The sequence below is a fragment of the Mchenga conophoros genome, linkage group LG7 (genome assembly GCF_057382185.1).
Source record: "Mchenga conophoros isolate Kocher_MC1m ecotype Shallow Benthic linkage group LG7, M_conophoros_male_GT1.1, whole genome shotgun sequence".
NCBI classification, from domain to species: domain Eukaryota; kingdom Metazoa; phylum Chordata; class Actinopteri; order Cichliformes; family Cichlidae; genus Mchenga; species Mchenga conophoros.
This window is the reverse complement of record NC_140532.1, coordinates 25,439,366-25,462,423: the sequence shown is the minus strand read 5'-3', so window position 1 is coordinate 25,462,423 and position 23,058 is coordinate 25,439,366. Positions and strand designations below refer to the sequence as shown.

At 39.3% G+C, this 23,058-nt stretch overlaps 1 protein-coding gene and 1 long non-coding RNA gene across 5 annotated transcripts in view; one reads left to right on the top strand and one right to left on the bottom strand.

Moving 5' to 3' along the window:
* Positions 1–5,591: 5,591 nt before the first annotated feature.
* LOC146570199 (uncharacterized) lies at positions 5,592–7,322 on the top strand. Of its 2 annotated transcripts, XR_014893196.1 has the most exons (5): positions 5,592–5,628; positions 5,750–5,882; positions 6,327–6,362; positions 6,729–6,881; positions 7,243–7,322. It is a non-coding gene; the product is annotated as an uncharacterized LOC146570199 (long non-coding RNA). The 2 variants fall into 2 exon arrangements; XR_014893195.1 differs by having other exon boundaries at positions 5,599–5,882; positions 7,243–7,301.
* Positions 7,323–19,051: 11,729 nt separating this feature from the next.
* The window catches only part of LOC146570198 (chemokine-like protein TAFA-5), a 46,268-nt gene continuing 42,261 nt past the window's right edge, over positions 19,052–23,058 (bottom strand). For all 3 annotated transcript variants that reach the window (XM_085283086.1, XM_085283084.1, XM_085283085.1), the window contains exon 4: positions 19,052–21,057. In XM_085283086.1, the coding sequence (XP_085139212.1) occupies positions 21,049–21,057 (9 nt within the window). In that variant the 3' untranslated portion in view covers positions 19,052–21,048. The remainder of the gene's footprint in view (positions 21,058–23,058) is intronic.

The following is a 23,058-nucleotide window of genomic DNA, read 5'->3' as shown; positions in this document are numbered from 1 at the left end:
ATTCTTTTAATGTAACTCTGAGGTGTAAAATGATAGTAGTTAAAATCGAGTGTTAAAAATGAGTGTTTCTCTGTCAAATCTGGAGGTGTTACAATGGAAACATTAACTCTTGACCTCTTAACTCTGAACTCCTAGAGGGGCTATGACACCAACAGAGTAAATTCACAGACTCCGCCCCCAGCACGGCTCCAATCGAAGCTGAAGTGAAGCCGTTTCAGAACATTTTGCTCTACATATTTGAGTTGTTTGCCATGCTTGGTAAGTCATTTTTTCAAAGATTGTTTCAATTATTTCTATTAGCTTTTACTTCTGTGGCTCTTTGGAGTTGAGACAAAGCTGTGTGAAAGGCATTAGCCATGTTGCTCGCTGATAGCATAATATTCTGTTTTAGCTAGCTGAAAGGTATTGTTTGCAGGCAAATACCACAGCCTTGAAAAAAAGCTTGCATGTGAATTTTCAGTCAAACTTTTGGTCAAATACACCTAAAACAATGTGTAGAATGTGAAATGTTGGTATAATGGTGCTACTTGAAGCCTGAAAACGATCGCCCATTAAAAAAAACTAGCAAACAGCAGTAGCAGACGTCCTGACTGGATTCTACGTTAGCATAGATCCCTCCAGAGTTTTGTGTGCACGGTTTAGGTAAAAATGAAAAAGGTTGAGGTTTTACATTTAGTTCAGTATTACCTGTTGCCTGTGTCCTTGTCTTTTGGGAAAATACTTTACACAAGTAATGGCTCAAAGAGGATTCCTTTTTTTTTTTACTGTGCTGCAATTGTTTACTGGATTATTTGTGCCATTAATTAGTCTCAACTAATTTTTATTCAATCTCCACACAGGATATGCTTGTGAAGATGGAATATGGGGGAGAGCAGAAGTGCGTTGAAGTTCCACAAAGGGATGAATGAAGGACATGCATATTGTATTGAAGAAATAAGTGATGAGAATGCTGTTATTTGCATTTACCATGTCAGACCTTTTGATAAACAAAATTCTAATGAAAGTGAGAACATGTATACTGTTACATCTTTCAGAAAATGTTTTGAAATTGTGGTGCACAGTTCAGAATAAATGTTTTTCAAAAACCATTGCATCTTTTTAGTAAATGTTTATTTCCAAAAGAAATTTCTAGAAGTTCAGAACAGTAAAATTCCTGCTTTTTAGAATTAATTAGAAGATAACTCTTACGTAGTTAAACTAAAATACTCTTTGAGAGTTAATATATAAACTCTTAACACCAAGTGTTAAATTATCAACTCCAGACAGATTTGGTGTTTAACACTAAATCAGAGTTAACGTACCAACTCTCCAAAAAGAGTTAAATTAACACTCTCTGGTGTGGACCCATATAGACACTTTAATAGTGTTGAAATCAAATCCGACAGTGTTAATTTGGACATGCTGGATTTGCTGTGTACAACACGGGACTCAAGACGGGGGACATGGACCCGTACAAAGCCGCGTCATATAACGTGCGGAGGGCGGTGAAAGAGGCGAAGCAGCGCTACAGGAGGAAACTAGAGTCACAACTCCAACAGAGTGACTCTAGGAGCCTGTGGTGGGGACTAAGGACAATAACGGACTATAAAGCACCAACAACCGGTATGACGAACGCGGCCGTGACTCTGGCAGACGAGCTGAACACTTTCTATGCTCGCTTCGAGGCTGCAGCTAAGGACTCCAACGATGCTAGTGTTAGTGGCGCTAACGGCTGCAGACAGGAAGATACTGCCAGCACCGGAAACGTGCTCGTCATCTCCGAGCATGAAGTAAGGAGAGCCTTCAAGAGAGTGAACACCAGGAAAGCAGCAGGACCAGACGGCATCCCAGGTCGTATCCTAAGAGACTGCGCATACCAGCTAGCTCCTGTGTTCACTGAGATATTCAACATCTCTTTATCTCAGTCGGTGATCCCCACATGCTTCAAAGAGTCCATCATTGTTCCTGTCCCGAAGAAACCCCACCCTGCTTCTCTCAATGACTATCGCCCTGTAGCCCTCACCTCAGTAGTGATGAAGTGCTTTGAACGCCTGGTCAGAGACTTCATCATTTCTTCACTACCAGACACACTGGACCCACTACAGTTCGCTTACCGTCCAAATCGTTCCACAGACGATGCCATCTCTCATCTCCTCCACACATCACTCACTCACTTGGACACTAGAAGGGGGAATTATGTTAAAATGCTCCTCATAGACTACAGCTCTGCATTTAACACCATAATTCCCTCCACACTCACCACCAAGCTGGAGCATCTGGGACTCAGCTCATCTATGTGTCTGTGGATCTCCAACTTCCTAACTGGCAGACCACAGGCAGTAAGGATGGGCGGACATGTCTCAGCCTCCACCACTCTCAGCACTGGAGCCCCCCAGGGGTGTGTTCTGAGCCCCCTGCTGTACTCTTTGTACACATATGACTGTGTGGCCACTACCAGCTCCACCACATCATCAAGTTTGCTGACGACACCGTCGTGGTGGGCCTGATCTCTGATAACAACGAGACGGCCTACCTGAAGGAGATTAGGAATCTGGAGAACTGGTGCCAGAGGAACAACCTCCTTCTAAACGTCAGTAAGACAAAGGAGCTGATAGTGGACTTCAGCACTAAGCAGGAGAGGAACTACCAGACCCCCGTCATCAACGAGTGCCCAGTGGAGAGAGTGGACAGCTTCAAATACCTCGGAGTTCACATCACGCAGGACCTGTCATGGTCCTGTCACATCAACACCGTGGTGAAAAAGGCCCGACAGCGTCTCTACCACCTCAGACGCTTGAGAGACTTCCAACTGCCCTCCAAGGTGCTCAGGAACTTTTACTCCTGCACCATAGAGAGCATCCTGACGGGAAACATCTTAACCTGGTTCGGGAACAGCACCATGCAGGACAGACGAGCTCTACAGAGGGTTGTGCGGTCAGCTGAGCGCACCATCCGCTCCGAGCTCCCTGACCTGCACTCAATCTACAGCAGGCGGTGCTGGACCAAGGCCAGGAAGATCGTGAAGGACCTCAGCCATCCCAACAACAGACTGTTCTCTCTGTTGAGGTCAGGAAAGCGATTCCGCTCCCTGAAGACCAACACAGAGAGACTGAGGAGGAGCTTCTTCCCGCAGGCGATACGGTCTCTCAATCACACCACCACACAGTACTGACCCACACATACAGTTCTTACACACACTGGACATTCTGGACATTGTTTTCACTTCATTACTTAAATCACGCTGCTGTTATTGTGTATATATTTATTTATATTTCTTCATACATTCTTACATAGTTCTATATTGTGTATTTTGTTGTACAGTTATTTTATTTTCAACTTTTATTTATATATTTTATCTTATTCTTCCCAGTTAAATTTACCCTTCATTCTAATTTGTGTTGTACAGTTATTTCATTTTTAACCTTAATTTATATTTTATTCCTTCCTAGTTAAATTTACCCTTTTTAATTTTCATATTTATTTCCTATCTTATTCATAGCCTTTTCCTTTTTTGTTTTCTTTAGGTCACGAGCAGTTGTCCAAGCATTTCACTACATATCGTACTGTGTATGACTGTGTACGTGACAAATAAAATTTGAATTTTGATTTGATTCTGTGAGAACAAGTCCCACTAAAGGACTGGAAGTGTCTGTTCTGTACCTCATTGCACTGAGACCATTGGTCCTTGGCTCAGTTGATGCCTTTCTACGGTCCCATCATGTCCTACTTTTCTCATTTAATAGCTTGTCCTCTGGCATATCTACCACACTCTTTTGACTGTGCTTGGAGATAAAGGAAACCTTCTTGCAACCACACATACAGATGTGGCGTCCTGGTAGAGCTAGACTGCCCGTGCACTGTTTTACAGTGAACTTAGACTGTATCTGTTGTCAACTGCACCTAGATTGAAACATCATTGAAACAACTAATAATACACTTACCAAAAAAATCACACCATTTTATATAAAATTGTTCATTAATTTCACAATCGACAGGACCCAAAATCTACATCATTGGGGACAGCTACATCCGCCTTGGAGAAGCACAGGCAAGGGAGACCATTGGGACCAACCTAGGTCTGGATGCCCAGGTCCAGTGGTTTGGCTGGGGTGGGATGGTTTGGAAAAACCTGATCCCTTTTCTTCTTCAATGCCTTGGAAGAAGAGCTTTTCCAGGTGTCCTGTTGATCCACTTTGATGACCTTGGCAACATCAAGAGCATCAGACTTGTGTCAGAAGGACTTTCATGATCTCCACTGACAGTTCCCGCAGATTCAAATGATTTTCTCTGCCATCACCCAGCGATGCCAGTAAAGAAATGCCCATTAAAAGAAGATGGACAAGGCTTGACTCTTTGTCAAAAGTGTGATGGCTACCTTCATTCTGTCTGTATGTGGTTGTATTGTACAGCATCCACAGATAAAGCGTAGAAATCCTGACCTGAATCCTGAATAATATTGCCCTGTGTGTGAAAGGCCAAATCCAGTAAGGTGACGCTGGCTTTGGCCTTCCACTAAGCTTTTGGCAGTAAAATATAAATCAGGAATTTTATTTTTTATACTGTTTTTGCTTGTTCTTAAAAAATGATTTTACATGTCAAAATATTTTTTGGATTATTAATCAATCAATCAATCAAAGCTTTATTTGCCACATGCAGGTTGCCCTGCAGTGAAATAGGACCCCCCCGACTTTACACACACAACACAGACATTACATGGGGATACAAGTCAGAGATCGGTAGCGTTACAGAAGAAACACTGAAATATACACTACGATGGGAAAGTACAAGAGTAAAAAAAAGAGACCTCTACTCATGCTGTGCTTCCATGGTAGGACAGCATGAGAACAGGAAACAAAAAAAAAACAACAACAAAAAAACAACAACAAAACACTTGAGTAAAATGTAAAATGTACTCACTGTAAAAGATAAAAGAGCGGATAGTCCTATATTAAAATCACAGTAAATACTGGAAATACTAATCTAAAATTTTTAATTAGCTAGTAAAAGGTTTTTAACTTTTGAACAATTTCAAGAAAATACAGACATCAAAGATCTGAAGGGGAAAAGCAATGAAGACATGAATTTTTCACTGCATCTGAACAAGGTTATCGCTCAGTCGGAAATAAATCAGACGACTGAGGCGACTCTTTACTTGTCGTAGCTCTTCAATTAATAAAAAGATGAGAAAGAGAGGCATTAAAATTTCGGCACCCATCATTTCCCGCTGTCACCAAAGGGAAAAGTGGTAGGGGCGGGAACAGCTGGTGACGCAAATCTGAAGGCTAGACCTGGCCTGCATGGTATTTGCCGTCTTCAAAGGGCCGGGTCCTTTAAAGGATGCAGCCTATGAATTGGGACACAGCTAAGATTCCTCTGCTGATGCTGAAGGATGAGGAGCATGTTTGGCCATGTGCACCGCAAGGCACAGTAATTAAACAGGTCACCTATACTGCCTGTTGACCTCATATTACGTTTGTTGTAAATTAAGGCTTTATTTGTTTTGTTTCCAGTTTCACTTTGATCTGTGACAAATTAAAGCGATTAGCACCTCTCCTTTATTAGGCTGTGGAGCAGCGAGCTTTCTTTAAATAGGTCCAATCGCTGTTGCCTCACACTGAAAAAAAGGGACTGGCCATCTCTTGGATTTATGTAAGCATCTTGCATGTATTTAACACAATTGCCTCATGTTTTAAAGATAAATGTAACTATATAGTGTAAAAACTACATGATATGCAGAAAGGGTGTATTAAATTGTTTATATCATGTTCAGGTGAAGTAAGTCAATAAGATAGCAACGTTAAATCTCGTGAAACCACGCGTGATTTCATCTCGCGGGCTTTGGATCGTGGTTTAAAAAATGCATCCATCTCAGTCAAGTCGAGCAGCCAACTCTACGTTTTTTGGTATGTCTTGATTTTTTGAATTAATATTTACCATATTTCAGCCAAATGTAGTTAAACGTCTAAAGTGCCGCCATGTAACATGCTAAAAAAGAGCCGTTAGCTTATTTGCTGTTTTATCTGTTATCAAAGAATTGGCGCTTTTTCATTTGAATTTGTCTTTGGCACAAGAGCCGTAATATCACATTAAACCTAATTACGAGGCACTCATAACATAATTTGGTTTTCTGTGTGAATAGATTTGCCAACTGACTCTTCAGTTACATTGTGTATTTACTGCACCGTGGTGTTAGTGAGATTTTGGACATTGAACAGCTTTAGCTAATATCATCAGTGGCATTATGCTAGCTTACATCCCTACCCCTCCTGCCCTCACCTGCTGTCCTTTTTGTTTTTGTTTTTTTTTGCTGCACATTGAGAGATGACCTCTATTCTGCATTTCACCAGGAGTCAGCTGATGGATTGTGGGTTCAAGGTGTTATGGTAAGAAAGTATATTCTATTTTCGTTTCTGTAACTTAATTATAATAGGTTTTTTATAATTATTAGGTGCATGCATACTCAAATAGACCACCCTATTAATACAACTGAGAAATCCAAAATCTGCCATAGGTTTAACTTATACCTGTATGTATTGTCAGAAAGGTGATTACTGGACTCACATTAATGCACACTTGAACTAAAATGAGGTTGTAACTTGTGGGTTCTTGGGTTGCAAATCAGAAATAAACATCTTTGGATTTTTTTAATCCCATAAGATCTGGAAACACAGTTTTTATTCAACAAAACATTACTGATTAACCAAGCACAGTGCCTGCTGTTATTTCAAAATAATTTTATGTCATTTCAGATGAAATGCAGCATTCCAGTGCATCCCAACCATGCCTTTACAGTCAAGGTTTCTGACGGAGCTGAGTTTCTCTCTGACAGTCTGCTGAAAGTGTTTGCAAAGTGATCGGGGGAACAGGGCACAAAGCTAAAGGATGTAGCTGCCATGATGACAGTAAGAACTTTAAAATTCTTTAACTACAAAGTGTATATGTATTGCATTAGGTCAGTAAAAGATTTTTATGCTGCATCCATTGAAACAGTCAACTATTACCTGTGAGTACTGATTCCACCGAAAGGATGCCATAATTTTCGTCATGCATTTACTGGCGCACTGAGAAAAATTGATCTTTTAAAAAAAATAAATGTTCTGGAAACTATATATCCATAAAGTTGATGTCAAACAGGAACTTTTGATATTGCTTTGTAGATGCTGGTGTTGCATGTTGACTGGTTTAAGTTTTTGTCTGGGATCATTTTCTTCTGTGCTACTGAAAAGTTCACAAATCTCTGTTTTCTTTGTTATAATACTTTAGGATGACATTAATGCTCGAAGGGAGTCTCATCAAAGTGCTCCGCATCCGTGTGAAAGACAATTGCAACATCTTCTCCACGCAGGAGTTCATGGTGAGTGTTTTATGAGTAGATTGTGGCTTTGCAACATTTAAAAATGCATTTAGTTATCCACTTGATCCTCATTGGACCAGTTAGGACCAGTAGTCCTCTTTAATAATTTGAAGTTCACATGAGGCCTGGTAGTGAACTCAGCCGCCGGCCCTTGAGGCCCCACCCCTGTATTAGGGGTCACATCAGTGTGAAAAAACTTTAAATTTGTCATTCTAGTGAACAAAGGAAAATCCCACCAATATTTACATTAGCTTTTGTTTGAAAAAAAAAAAAGACCAACAGCTAACCAAATTGTGGGGCTGAAAGTCTAAATTCTAACATCTTCTGAGTGACAAAACCTGGATTTCTGATGGGCCGGTGTCTTTCTAACAAAAACTAATGTAAAGCATTTGAAATTATGTTTTTCACCCTCTCTTAGAAACTCTGTTAGACCATGAATGGCACCATGGCAGGCCACTCTTTGGCTATAGCTATTTACTATGTTGCTTGCATTGGTTTAAATTACTCTAACATTAGAACTGGTAGAATCAAAAGAGATGAGTTTAAAAAGGAATCTTAAAGAAATGTTTTGTGTTTAACCAGGACTTGATTGAGGCCACTGCACAGATTGAGAAAACCACAATGAACATCTGTCTCCAGAGATGCGCCAGGCAATGACTTTTCTGATGTTGGCATCATCATCGAGGGTATAGTAGTTCTTCAAGATCTGGATAACGTGACCTTTGCAGTAGCCATGCTGTTTGGACCTTTTTTATTCCTTCAACATGAGTTACCCATCACAACTCTGCTACACTTTTGAGGTGATTCAAAGGGTGGTAATGGAGTTGGAAGCAACTCAGCTCTCAAGAAAAGTTCACAACTAAGACAAAACTGCTCCTGCAAGGAAAGCTCACTGTTATGCATGCAAGCTGATCAGCTCTAGGTGAGAGGACATTTAAATCTCACACTTGTTCTGCTGCATTTTTGAAGCTCAATTCCAGGAACAGATCACAGGGTTCATTTTTATATACTCTGCAACTGCCATGAGGACGAGCCGTTTTTGTTGTTGTTGTTTGTTTTTCCTTTTGCTCTGTACAGCATTTTGGCAGCATTTTTAAATTTCTCTTTGTATTTTTTCTTTCTTTTACTAGTGAAGAGATGTAGCGTGAACAGTTATACAGTCTAAATATCCCATATGGGTCGTGTGAAATGGTATTTTCAGTTTCATTCAGTTGAAGTAAGGAACGTTGAATATTTCTAAGTGTGCTGTTTTGAACCAAGATGTCACAGTATGATCAGTGCCGTAATTTTTGACAGTCACTGTATCAATGTTATTTTTGCATCTCTTGAATAAAGGTTTTGACCTGCAAGTGCTAATTTCTTTAGTTATTGGGGTAAAATGGGTAATGTTAATAGGAAGGTGTTTGCCAATTCAGTAACCTAATTTAATGTTAATGGAAACTAACATTACCTCAAATTGTTTAGTTATAATTGTTGTTTAACTGAATCTTGACGTCAGAGGCCTTAAATAGAATGTTTTGTATTGTTCTTTCCCAACATTTTTCAAAAGAAAGAGTCTAATTTCTTTGCTGTGATTGATTCCAGAGAACACGGAAGAACTGACATTATTTAACTGTTGATTTATATAGATTCAGTAGTGGAGTAATGTCAGTTTAATTCTTTACCTACTGTCAATGCAGTGAAATTAGACATTTTGTTTTGAAAGGTTACTGGTGGATGCCAGCAACCATCTTGGAAGAGAACAATATAATCTGTTATAAGGCCTCCATTTGAAAATTGTGTATTTGATACTAGAATATAATAGCAAAATGTAATTTGAAGATAACATGTAGTATTTAAGTGACCAAGTAGTATTGGGTAAAAGTTATTGAATGGTGTTGGGATAAAGTGAGAAAATTGTGAAGGATTAAAATATTTCAAGAGCTCAAATTACTTCATCAAAACATGTTTAAGTCACATTTTATCAACACAAATTGCACAGGTTTATTGAACATGAATAAATTGTGTTAATTTAACTCAATTGTTTAAGTTGCTGCCAAAGCAAAACATCTGTGTGCAACAAATGTCCACCATTGAATTAAGTAAATCCAACAACATATTTTTTTCAGTGCAGAAATAAATAGCCTCACTGTGCACTCACTCTGCCATAAAATATTTTACTTGAATAAAAAAATATATTTTACTGCTTTGTGTGCTAAATTACGGAGCCCCGCAGGGGACATGGGAGAAAAAAAAATTAAGACGGACTTTTGCGAGATCTCGCATGATGATCTGTTAGATATTGCCAACACCATGTCTTTCATGCGAGCATGCAGGTGAAACGTGGGTTAACTTAGGAAGTTAATAAACCACACCTAACCCTTAATTATTATAATTCATCATAAATCATGTAATATTGATTTTACATTTCCCAGTTGTGGTACAATACAATGAAAGGTCAGATTAAGAAAACACAAGGGGTACTGTAGCAACTGTCTTCTGTCCTAGATCAGATCATCTAGCAGGAAGTAGTATGATGAAGATGTATTATGATATGATAAACGACCCATATAGAACCAGTGAATGAAAAGTCCATTGTGTGAGCTGATCAGTTTGTAGAAATATGATGATTATTAATCTAATGATTTTGGATCTGATTCTGAAGTGTATGGGTGTGGAAACAAATAAGCAAAGTAAGGATGTAGGCAAGAAAAAGGTGTGCTAGTGTGTGCAATTAATTTATCTGTTATAAATACTAATACCTCTGTTTGGGCTTAATTATCTTTTCCCCAAAATGTCTGTGTAAGGCTCTGTTTCTGAGAAACTGTGATTAGAATATGAAAAGCAAAGATCTGGAAAAGATGGCCGTGACACAAATAAAGCCTCTCACAACACAGGTCACATTTTAATTTCATCATGGCAGTGAGGCTGCCTGAGTTTAATAGAGCTCTTTTGAACTTGCCAGATTAAACATTCAGACTCATTTATAGAGAAAGGGAGTTAAATGAAGACATTGGGCATTAAAAGGATATGTCATGTGAAACAGAGCATGTGGGAGGCAGGGAGTGGACCCAAAATGCAGCTGACAGATGAATAATTTAAAATCACAGCTTTATTGCTCGCAAAACGGTGACAAAAAGAAGCAAGATGGAAACACATAAACTAAGCAAGTCCGAGACAGGCAAACTGACAGATGGACAGAGGCTACATGCACCACGAAGGAGGATGAGAACAGAGGGAGACACAGACAATATACAGTGGTGTAAAAAAGTGGTTGCCCCATTCCTGATAATGTTTCTGATCATCAAACAAATGTAAATATTAGACAAAGATAAGACAAGTAAACAATGCAGTTTCTAAATGAGGGTGTTTATTATTAACGGGGAAAAAATCCAAACCTACACTGCCCTGTGTAAAAAAGTGATTGCACCTCCTGTTATAACATAAATTAACTGTGGTGTATCACATCTTTGGAAAGCTGAGTTCAATTTCTGCAGCCACACCCAGACCTGATTACTGCCACACCTGTTCTCAATCAAGAAATCACTTAAGTAGGACCCACCTCACAAAGTGGAAGAGACCAAAACATCCTCAAATGGCTCCTCAGTTTCATTGGATCGTGGCATGATGTCTGGCCATAATGCCGCAATCCAAGGAAATTCGGGAACAAATGAGAAATAAAGTAATTGAGATCTCTCAGTCTGGAAAGGACTATAAAGATATTTCTAAAGCTCTGGGACTCCAGCAAACCAAGAGTGCAGTGATGAGGTCACAAAAGGCCCCAGAAGAAGATCAGAAGAACTGCAGGCCTTAGTCGCTCAGTTAAGGTCAGTGTTCACGACTCCACCATAAGAAAGAGACCATTAAACATCTTGATGAGCCTCAAGACTTTTGGGAAAATACTCTGTGGACTGATGAGACAAAAGTTTAACATTTTTGAAGGTGTGTGTCCCACAAATGGGAAATATATTTACACTGCCATACACATAGTAAGGGAAAAAAAATATTTGAACCCCAGCTGATTTAGTAAATTTGCACACTAACAAAGAAATGATCAGTCTGTAATTTCATATAATTTCAGTGGTAGGTTTATTTGAACAGTGAGAGACAGAACAATAACAAAAAAAATCCAGAAAAATGCATTTCAAAAAAGTTATAAATTAATTTTCATTTTCATGAAGGAAATAAGTATTTGATCCCTTTGCAAAGTGTGCTTTAGTACTTGGTAGAAAAACCTTGTTGTCTTGGTGTGTCTTGTAGTTGGTCGCATTGGGGGATATACCCACCCACAACTCATTTTCAATGGCCTGCTGAGGGAAGAAGGTTCTCAGCCAAGATTTTCCCATCTTCCCTTTGATGCAGTACAGCTGTCCTGTTCCCTTGGCAGAAAACCCCCCCCCCAAAGAATAATGCCTCCACCTCCATGTTTGATGGTGGGGACGGTGTTCTTGGAGCCATAGTTCACATTCCTCCTCCTCCAAGCACAGCAAGTTGAGTTAATGCCAGATAGCTCGATTTTGGTCTCACCTCACCACAACATTTTCACCCAGTCCTCCTCTGAATCGTTGCGATGTTCAGTGGCAAACCTCAAACGGGCCTGTACATGTGCTTTCTTGAGTGTATGACCTTCGGTCCTTCACAGCTTAGTGTGTTACCAACTGTTTTCTCGGTGACTATGTTTCCAGCTGCTTTGGGATCATTGACAAGTTCCTCTGGAGTAGTTTTGGGCTGGTTCTACAAACATTGGTCTCATTATCATTAAAACTCCACGAGGTGAGATCTTGCATGGAACACCAGACCGAAGGAGACTGGCAGTTATTTTATGGTTCTTCCATTTGCGAATAACTGCACCAACTGTTGCCACTTTCTCACCCAGCTGCTTGGCGATGCTCTTGTAGCCCATTTCAGCCTTGTGTAGGCCCACAGTCTTGTCCCTGACATCCTTGGAAAGCTCTTTGGTCTTGGCCATGGTGCAGAGTTAGGAATCTGGATGGACCGATTGCTTCTATGGACATCTGTCTTTTATACGTGTGTGTGTATATAATACATATTAAAATTTTTAAGCAGTGCACCTTAATACCAATTATATTTTCTTTGCTTTTTTGCTTTTCAAATTTGCGTTACACTGGGATGGAAATCTGTTACCAGCTATTACAAGTTAATATTAAATGACACATAATTCAATTAATAACAAATGGCAAAATATTTTTCTCCCTCATTTTTTGTTGACTGATTATTATAAGAAAACTTGCAATAAGGATTCACTATTGACATTGTTCGGAAGTCTGCACACCTGCGAAAGTCCTCAGAAAATAAATTGAGGTTGTTTGCAGACTCAGACTTGCTAGAAATGTGCCTGTGAAGGTCACAAGTCTGCAAGGGCAGCAAAGTCTAGACAGCAGTATTCAGCTCTTGTATGAGATAAAACCCAAGATTTACTGGCTTAATGTTTACAGTTTTCTCCAGCTGCTGCTCCACATAAATACCATCCAGTGATAACTTCCCACCAGCCCTCCCTTTACTTTATTTCACCAAACAGTTAATAAAGAGAATCATCTTTCTGATTATTTTCTGTTCTGTGTATAAAAGTGGGTTATTACTGCTGAGGAGTTGAAGTAGGGCAGAATATAGAGTTAATAAATAAAGGATAATCTAAGAGCAGTGAGGCCTCGGAGAGCTCACCCTACATTCTGCTCAGTATTTTTAGTTCATCTGAACTCTGAAAGTTGCATTCACTCCATGTATTCAGCAGTAAGGCTGCTTTTTGACAGAAACACAGCTAAGCTTGTTTCTGTCAAAAAACAAGCTTAGCTGTGTTTTGCCTGTCAGTCTGAGGGATGAAGGATCTGTGGATACAAATCTGTATACAAACTAATACGTTACTGGCTTTGTGAAGGTATTTCAAGGTTTTTCTTTGAATATTGGTGGCTTTTACACTCATTTTTAGCCCTTGTACCTGATGATTTTAATAGGAATAAAAAAAACCCAACCCAAAAACCTTTCAGCTGAAAACTTAGTGTACAGTGTTTCCTTGAAATGAGGAAACTAGAAGTCAGAAGTGGCAGGCAAAATCATGTCCTTGAGAAAAATCCTTAGAGACGATTGTAGCCCTTATATCGTGGTTATTGTCATGTCATAACAGAAGTAGTTTGGTACAGACAAGTACTGTTGGATTTTTAATCAATCTGGAAAACACCTGATTGGGAACCGCTTCATTTTTCAGCATGACACGGACCCAAACACACTGAAAATGCAGTAGAACAATATCTGGAGAGAAAAACTTACTTCCATCGATCCATTTTCCTCTTCCCAACTCTGAGATATATTCCCTTCAGCTTCACTCTGCAGCAAAGTTCAGGTTGTTTCTTCCACTTCTACTATTTCTACAGTAACCGTAACAGTAACTGTAATTGTTGTAATTGATGTAATTGGAGTCCACATATGTGGACATCACATTTTGGGTTGTCTAGACCAAAATATGGGTGAACAGCTACCCTGAGGTACCCCTGAGCAAGGTACCGTCCCTACACACTGCTCCCTGGGCGCCCAATAGCTGCCCACTGCTTCACTGAGTGAATGGGTTAAATGGGAGAGAGGAATTTCCCCATGGGGATCAATAAAGTACACTTTCTTTCTTTTCTAAAATACTAAATTTTTTTGCTCTTCAAGGGCCTGATATCCACTTACGAGGACATTATACTGTCAGTGTTCTATCAAAATTTAAAACGAATGTCCCTTATATGTGGATCTCATTTTTCTCAGAAGTAATTTTCACATCTGAAGACAGTATGTTTGAATGCAAAGTAGAAGGCCAGTTGCAATTATAGGTTTAAAATGGTGATAATGACTCCCATTTTCAGACAGACACTCGTGGAAATATTGTGATAGTGTAACATAAAAGTGCCATGACACAGAGTAAACGAATGAATAAAGACCTGGAAAGAAGCTCCTGTCTCACCTCCAAGCACCTGGTAAGTCCCAGTAGAAATTTGATTTGAATATCAGATTTAGTATTGCATTTGATTCATGCAGCATTATACACCCACTACAATTCTAGTTGCTGATTGTGAACATTAGTGCTAGTAATGTGCAGCTCTTCATACAGAAGGAGAGAGGAGGGAGACAGAGAGACACATGAGAGATTATATCCCATTTCCAGCATGAAGAGAAAACAACATAAACCAGAGAACTGAATAACAGCTGACCTCATTCATATACATACAATCATTTAACAAGCCTTAATTAATGGACATAAGTGGATGTTTATCAGCTGTTTTATATGTTTGAAAATGGAAACAGTAATAACATAATAGCAAACTTATTGGTTGTTGTTATTCTGTATATTAAATAAATAACTACTTACATACATAGATAAAAATGCAAGAGCTTATGCTGGAAACAATTAGAAACAATACCATCATCCTGAGAATTCAAGTAAACCCTGTTAAAGGATAAATTCTATTTCAGCCAGGAGTTTCCTTTTTTTTTTTTTACTCTTTGGAGAAATGAGTTGGACAGTATATACTGAAAAACAGAAGCTCATCTCTGAAAAGAAAAACACATTTTTATTTTATTTTGACCCAAAGAAAACAGAGGATAGTCATAAGCTTCCCACATTCATCTTTGCACACTGGTTTGTTGTCCCACATAGGTATTATTGTCAGGGTGCTGGGTCACTGACCCAGCATTTTTGTTTATTTTGCAATCATGATTCTTTTGCTGAGTATTCGCCCTCTGTGCGTGTTAGTCGTGTTGCTGTGATTTGTCTCCTGTGCACGCCTTGTTCCCATGTCTGTTTCTTCCCTGACCCCAGTGTCAAGCCTGTCTGTCTCAGTCTCAGTGTGTTTCCTGTTTTATTTTGACGGTCTCCTGTCCTGTGTTCAATGTGTTCAGTTTTGCTTACCTCGTCTCATTATGTTCGTTCACCTCAGCTATGTTCCCATGCTGAGATGAACAGCCTTTCCCTATTCACCCTTGTGTGTGTTTGTGCCATGTATCTTTTTTACCTTGTTGGATTGTCTGTCCATCTTCCTACCATCTTTCAGGTTTTCCATGCCTCTTGTTTGGTGTTGTATGCCTTATGTGCCATGTTCTTAGTGTTTAGCTTTCTGTTCAGTTTAGTGTCTTAACCTCCTTTTTCCCGTGTGTGTGTGTGTGTGTGTGTGTGTGTGTGTGTGTGTGTTTGTCCTGCCTTTAATAAACTGCTTGCCTTTAGTTAAGCTCTGCCCTGCCTTGAGTGTCTGCTTTTGGGTCCTCTCTGCAAATACTGTCTGAAGCCACAGCCCGTGACAATTATCCCTATTACCATGTAAATTTTGATAACACTGAAAGGCAAAGACAGAATTCCCTTGTTCTTTCATCTGCAATTAAAGTTTAAAATGAGAAACCTGAAGCTAACATTATTCCCACCTCATGTCAAGACCAATGTTCCCTCTAATTTTTTATTTGTCTGAGCGAACACACAAACTCCCTGAGCGATCCCGTGGACCACTGTGAGCAACATTAGACGTGTGCACTGTAGTCACACCAGCATCGAATCCATCCAAGTTACATGGTTTATTAAAATAATCAAATTACAGCATTTACATTTCTGTTAGACTACTTTTAATTAACTGCTTTAGCCCACTTACAATGAAAATTAAAAAAAAATCTTGTTCATGTGGCAGGATGAACATTATTCCTTGGTTCAACCCACTTTCAGCCTGGCACATTAGGGGGCGCTAGTATAAATAGTGGCCATTTGAGCATTCCTGGATCGCTTACCTGTGATCTCCTTTTTGGTCACCTGACTTCCCTTTGGTGTTGTAGAGATCATTCTGAAGCCTCCATCGTGGCTGGTAGGTGTTCACTCATTGTAGTGTGTACATTACCTTACTTGGTGGTAAACAGATATTGTTTTTAGGTCATAGCTGTAGAAGCCTCCTATGAGCCACTCTGCTCATGTTTCATGACGCGGTTTACTCGGTACGTAATTCAATTTTGTTACAATCTCTGCCTTTTATTCTTTTATAGTAATAACTTATTATGCTTTGCAGGAAGTGTGGGCCTTAGTTTTACGCAATGCCACGCTAACTGAAGTGCTGCTGCTTTGCTTTGCTTTTACCGTCTGTTCCCGTTGCGAAGAGTATTTACTTTATTCTCACCTCGTGCTGCCACATTCATGACCTGTGTAGTATGTTAACATTATTAGAAGTAAAAATAACTTGAACTCCAATTTTGAAAACACAACTTTTTTTTTTTTTTTTTTAAATAGAGCTCTGACTTGTATTATGAGTCTGTGGTCTGGGAGAGAGTCCTGTAACCCTGTCTGCCAAATAAAGTATATAATGACCAATGTTGGGCAATTAATTATATAGTTCTTCAAAAAAGTTACTGAGTTTTGGAAACAAAGTTTTTTGCAGCTGTTTACCTAAAAATGCAGCCAAGGTGTTTTTTTTTTGTTTTTTTAAATAAACATTTCGAACTATTTACAGAACAATCAGCTGTTCTGCATCAAATTTGATGCCACACAAATTCTTTGTGCCACTCCAAAAAATTTCTGTCCACTATGAGATAAAGGAGAACAACATGATACCTGCAGGCCTGCAGTGTTGGGGAGTAACGGAATACATGTACCGCCGTTACGTATTTAAAATACAAAATATGAGTAACTGTATTCCGTTACAGTTACCGTTTAAAAAGGTGGTATTCAGAATACAGTTACTTTGTTGAAATAAATGGATTACACTGCGGTACTTTCCTGTTTCATATTGTCGCTGGTCAGGACTGTTTGGGTTTTGTTTGACAGCTACGTTCTGTTGTTCCAGGCGGCAGCGTTACGGTTGCCATGGTTACAGGGCGACGCTCGCTCTCTCTCTGCGACTGTGTGTTTCCTGGGTGAGAGAGCGCCTTTTCGTTGTTGTTGTTGTTGTTGTTGTGCTAAGCTAACAGGCAGAATGCTACAAGCATAGCTCTAAAGAATGTAGCATCATGGGCAGTGTAGTCCGTGTTGCAGGGAGAATGGACTGCCATACACGTTATGGGTCTGTGAGCGCGAGGAGGGAGAGAGAAAAAGGGGAGTGGAAAGGTACGAGTTGTCATCGAGGAAAAACGGGAGCTGGAAGCATGTAAATATAATAATAACCACTTCAGCCAAGAAGAGTGCCTGACGAGCCCAGTTGTAAGTATGCTATTAAGACTCGACTGTACACCGTGTTCGTGTTTTCATCCGAAAACAATAAGTTCCGTTGGAGCAGTCTTTCAACGCCTCTCTCTGTCTCTCGCAAGAAAAGTTGACCCACACAACAAAGTAAAGCTATTTTTCAGCTACGAGCCGACAGCGACCCCGCCGTATTAGCCAGAGGTCCCTTTACTACAGTTCGGAGTCGCGGACCTTCAGTAATAGTAATAAATCACACAGCAATAGTACATTCACGTTGTTGTAAAAAGCATGATAATATATTAAGTAATCCAAAGTATTCAGAATACGTTACTGTCATTCAGTAACGTAACGGAATACGTTACAGAATACATTTTGGGGCATGTATTCTGTATTCTGTAATGGAATACATTTTAAAAGTAACCTTCCCAACACTGCAGGCCTGACAGCAGGAGATGTATCACTCCTGTAACACCTGTAACATTCAGCAGTCGCCTCATTGTTCTGACACACACAACAAAACTATTGACTACACTACACGCTAACTACACAAGATTTGCGCTAAACGTTGCAAATCTCTCACAACTCAAAACACCGCTGTCACTCCTAAAACTTCCCGTTTCTTAACAACTAAATGCCATGTTTTGATTGGTCGACATGGTACATTTTTCGACCAATGGGAAAGGGTGGGGTGTTTTGGTTTCGTCTTTGCTCACAGGTGGCGAGCGCTTTCGAGCGTTTTCCTTATAAAACGCCGTTTTTACCGTTTCTCCCCGCAATAAATATAAAGAACGATAGTATTCAGGAAGAAAACCAAACATTGCATTTTTTTTTTAATCACAACTCTGGTTTTACGTGGCCTATCAACACAATTTAAAAGCTGGTATAAAGTCCACACACTCCGTCAATTGTTCCGTCTGTCCTGCTCACATCTCCAATGGTTGTACACATTGTCATTAACGTGGCTTCACTCCACATCAGCCACGCCGCTTTGCTAGCTAAAACACTAGCACATATTTACTTTAATTTCAATTCAGGTTAGAATTCTTTTTGTGTGCGTAACACAGACTTTCTCTGCGCAGAGATCGTGCAAAAGTGCGCAATTGCACACGTGCGCAGCTTAGAGGGAACATTGGTCAAGACCCTAAAAATAGTGAATATTGAGATAGTTGCGGATTTGTTCCCTGCACTTGTTATTTTCCATATAAAAGTATTTAATTTGTCACCAGAAGAAAACATTTGGGAAGATAGGCAATTAAACTGCATTTTCTATTTAGTGAAAAAGTGGTTCCATAAGGACAGAACAAGGGAACAACAACTTAATTTCCCATTGCTGAATAAGAGTGAGATAAGGCGATGACCTACAGAAACATGGAATTGTTAGAGTTGGTATACATTTAGCTGTTGAAGGGGGAAAATAAATCAATGTCACTTTTTTGTTTATTTTTTGTTTTTGCTTTTTTCTTTTTTTTACTTAGTGTATAGTTGTATAATAACTGATTTTAATTCCTATAAATTAGCTTGCCCAGGTTTGAAACATCTCTTTCACATAACACTTCATATTTGTCTTCTGCTATCTGTAAAGAGCTGGTGTCAACCAGTTTTTGTTTACTACTGTAGATTTATTGGCTTAATGCACAACTTGATTTTTAATGACAGTACGTGGAAAAATGTAGGTAATATTTCATAACTGATGTAAACAAATGATCAGTTATTACTTTAAGTATTACTTATGATATGTAAGTATTTGAAAGGTAACCCATCAGAAAGTGGTCAAAATGAAAACACCTTCTCAGTCCCAGCTTAAAAACAATATAACTGTCAGACCAAGCTTTGAATAACAACAGGTTTCAAACATGAGTCAAGCATGGCTTTCTACTAACATACAATGTATAAAACTGTTAACTTTGGAACTTGAAAATCTATTGTGTTCTTATGTGTTCTGCTCTCAAACAGAAATAGTGTGTGGTATGAAATTCCTTGCTTAACTGAAATCGTCATTGCAAATTGCATGTTGGCCAAATATAGAAAAATGCAGAAGAATATACAATGTAGTCTGGTGGAATGGCCAGGAATCCTCTATAAATCTGTAGTTTGATGGGGTTTTTTAATGAGGGATAGTGACCTGTAACCATCGGGAGCTACTACACTGCATTGTTTTATCTGAAGAGACAATATTATGTTCCTGAAATATCTGATGTTACTTATCCATCCCATCCATTCACTTCCGCTTATCCTTTTTCAGGGTCGCGGGGGGTGCTGGAGCCTATCCCAGCTGTCATAGGGCGAGAGGCGGGGTACACTCTGGACAGGTCGCCAGTCTGTCGCAAGGCTAACACACAGGGACAAACAACCATTCGCACTCACATTCATTTGCACATTCACACCTAGTGACAATTTGGGTTATCCAATTAACCTATCCCCACAAGCTGCATGTCTTTGGACGGTGGGAGGAAGCCGGAGTACCCGGAGGGAACCCACGCAAACACGGGGAGAACATGCAAACTCCACACAGAAAGACCCCGGCCTGATGTTGGAATTGAACTCAGGACCTTCTTGCTGTGCGGCAACAGTGCTAACCACCATGCCACCGTGCTGCCTAATTTAATTTATGTCTAAATTAAATTAGGCTAATCACCTAATTTATGTCTAAATTAAATTAGGTGAGTTCACATTGCTGAAGTTCCATGCATTTATCAGCATCACTGCCTCAGTTGTTACCTGCACAATAAAACTGAAATCTTTGACAATTGTAATGTCTGATATAACATAAAAGTGAACCCAAAGAGGTTCAAAATCAAGTACTATAAAAACTGTCTGAGGTTCACTTAGTTCCATTGTTTTAAGTATGCGCATCAGTTTGAACAGTTACTGTATATTTTTCTACTTGTTACCACACTCAAAGTGTTCCTGCCTGGTCGATGGAAATTTCTATCTGTAAAACAACATTTCAAATGTCTACATAAAGTGCAAGTCTTGATGTTTCTATCATAAAAATGTCAGATATGATTTTTTATCCTCTCTACCAGACTGATGTCCAGCACATAGCCAGAGTGTCTCAACAGAAACAACAGCTTCAACTCTCTTCATCCAGAAACACATTTTTTTTTTAAATAACTCTTTATAACTTTTTTTTAAAACTTTTCTTAGTTAAGCCATGTAGAAGATAATTACCGGTATACAATGTTTTCATTTCTATGCAAAGCTATAGTAGGTATAGTGGCATTCTGAATGTCTCATCCCCTCCAAAAACATGTCTTCGTGGGCTCTGTTCATCTTTGGTATGTAAAAATGAAACAGAGTTTTGTGCCACAAAAAAGATATCCATCCAATGCACTAAAATTGCTTTTCAAATCTCTTGGAAAATGAACACAGTCACTGTTTTTCCCCAAAAGAAGTTTAAGCTTCAGTTTCCAGAGTTCACCGATGCATCAAACAGGAAGTGCTGGTGCTTTGACCTGCGACTCTGAAGGCTGCGGTGTTCTGTGATCGGTCTTCAGCAACTGAAGCTGGAGAGGATGGTCCGCTAGCTGATGATGGGTAATGGATGATGGGAACCTGTCTTTCTGGTGAGTTGTAGTTGTTGTAGTTGTCAGTGTCAGGAGACCTAGAGGACAGATTTAAGCAACATTAGGAATATTTCTCTTTTAGGAGACATAAAGAGGGGCCATTGATCAAGAAAGAAATTCCAAGTCTCCAAGTCAACAGACATTCAGAAGTTCTCTGAAGAGATGAGAGAACCTGATTAAAGGATCTCAACAGCAATTCTTGCCACCACAGGGAGAGGACTTGTTAGTAAAACGATATGGCAGCTTGTCAAATTGCTTTTTAAAAAACTACGAGGAACTATGAGCATGAGGAAGACATTATCTGATCTGATGAGCCCAAGACTGAACTGTGAGGGTGGAATTCCAAGATTCCAAGATTCCAATATTATGTTATTACATTACGTTATTTCTGTAATCTATAATCCCAAATTTTGGCGTAGCTTTCATGGGTACCTTTTATCATAACTCTTCAATGTCTGGATTGAAAGAGCCTACTGAGAACCAGATCACAATCTTTTCCTTACCCTTACCTAATCATTACCAAGCAGTTATGGTGTTTAAACCTAACAAAACAGTCAATGAAAATAAAACCAAATACAGCATGAAATCAGCAACTGAATTCCTTATTGCCTGTATAAGAATCGCTGTAACTCCTAAACATTTAATGCAATTCAATACTTTTGTTAGATCATTTCATTGATACTTTTTGCCCTTTTAGTAGATTTTCTGACAGTAAGAAAAGCAGCATCACTAGAATTATGAACTGCTTATAATGCTGAACATTACCAGAATAAATCTCATACAGCAGGCATGCCCCCCCCCCCCCCAAATAAAGGAGAACATGAAACTTAGTGAAAATAGATATTTACTTTGGAAAAGAAGCCCTTTTGTAATTGCTTCTAGCTGAAGCCTCACAACGAAGTGACGATGAAGTAGCAGCGGCACTACTTCTGAACAGCTCTTCTCTGAATTATTCATGTCCATCCTGTTTGACTGCCGCTGGAATTCTAAAAGAGCTGGAGGAATCAGATTACACTGAGAATGATGTATAACTTTGAAATGACGTCAACATTCAAACTGCTCTTAAAATGCTCTGCTCACAGTTGATTACCATCAAGTGAAGGTGCATTTAGAGCATCTGTTGCCTGCACTCAGAGTAAGCATGGCAGATTTCTTGTAGGTGGAGGAGGCAACTGAGCTCAGAAAGTCGTCCTTGTGCACTCAGCAACTGGATTTTCTTGCGTTAGGCCAAAATACACTGCTGACACAATAGCCTTATTACAACCAACTCTTTCCATGAAATTCATCATTTCTGATGGCCAATGAGAAAAAAGCTGCAGTAAAAACTTTAAATGCTGTCTCTTTATCACTGTCTGAAACCAAACAGGGCTACTGGATTATCGCAAAAGTAATAATCAAATGTAAAGGGTGTTATAATTCACAATTCAAAATTGAATGTGGCAAAATGATCATTTTATCTCAGTCATTTTGTTTGCATAATGATGATGATAAACTTCAATATGCTTCTCATAAAAATATTAATTTCAAATTAAAGTTGCAAACAGCATTTATCAGGCCCTCGCTTCTCTGTGCACATCCACTCATGCTGCACTCTATCCATATTACAGGTCGGTTGGGTTGTAGGCGAGGAGTTTCATGTTGTCATGTGAGTGTTTTAAGCCCAACACTAGGTGTTGCTGGAGAATATCTACTAATTATATGCCATGCCACAGTATATCATCTGTGGAACCACCAATGAAAATTTGATGTACATGGGATGATTATCGCCTTCTGCTGATTTCCTGTACCACTACATGGTGCCATAAGTGTTACCTAATATTGGCACATAGACATCTCCAGACTTGGACTTCCGTCAAGCATGTCAAGTTTGGGACAGACTGGATAATGTGCACTTGAGATATAGAATTTTCTATATCTACCTTTGTAAGTTAATCCCTGTAAGTGTCTACTGCTGATAAGCTAAAAACAAGCAGCTGTATTATTTTATGTTTGAAAGAGAAAAGGGGAGAAAAACCCCATAATATTCAGTTTCTAAATTG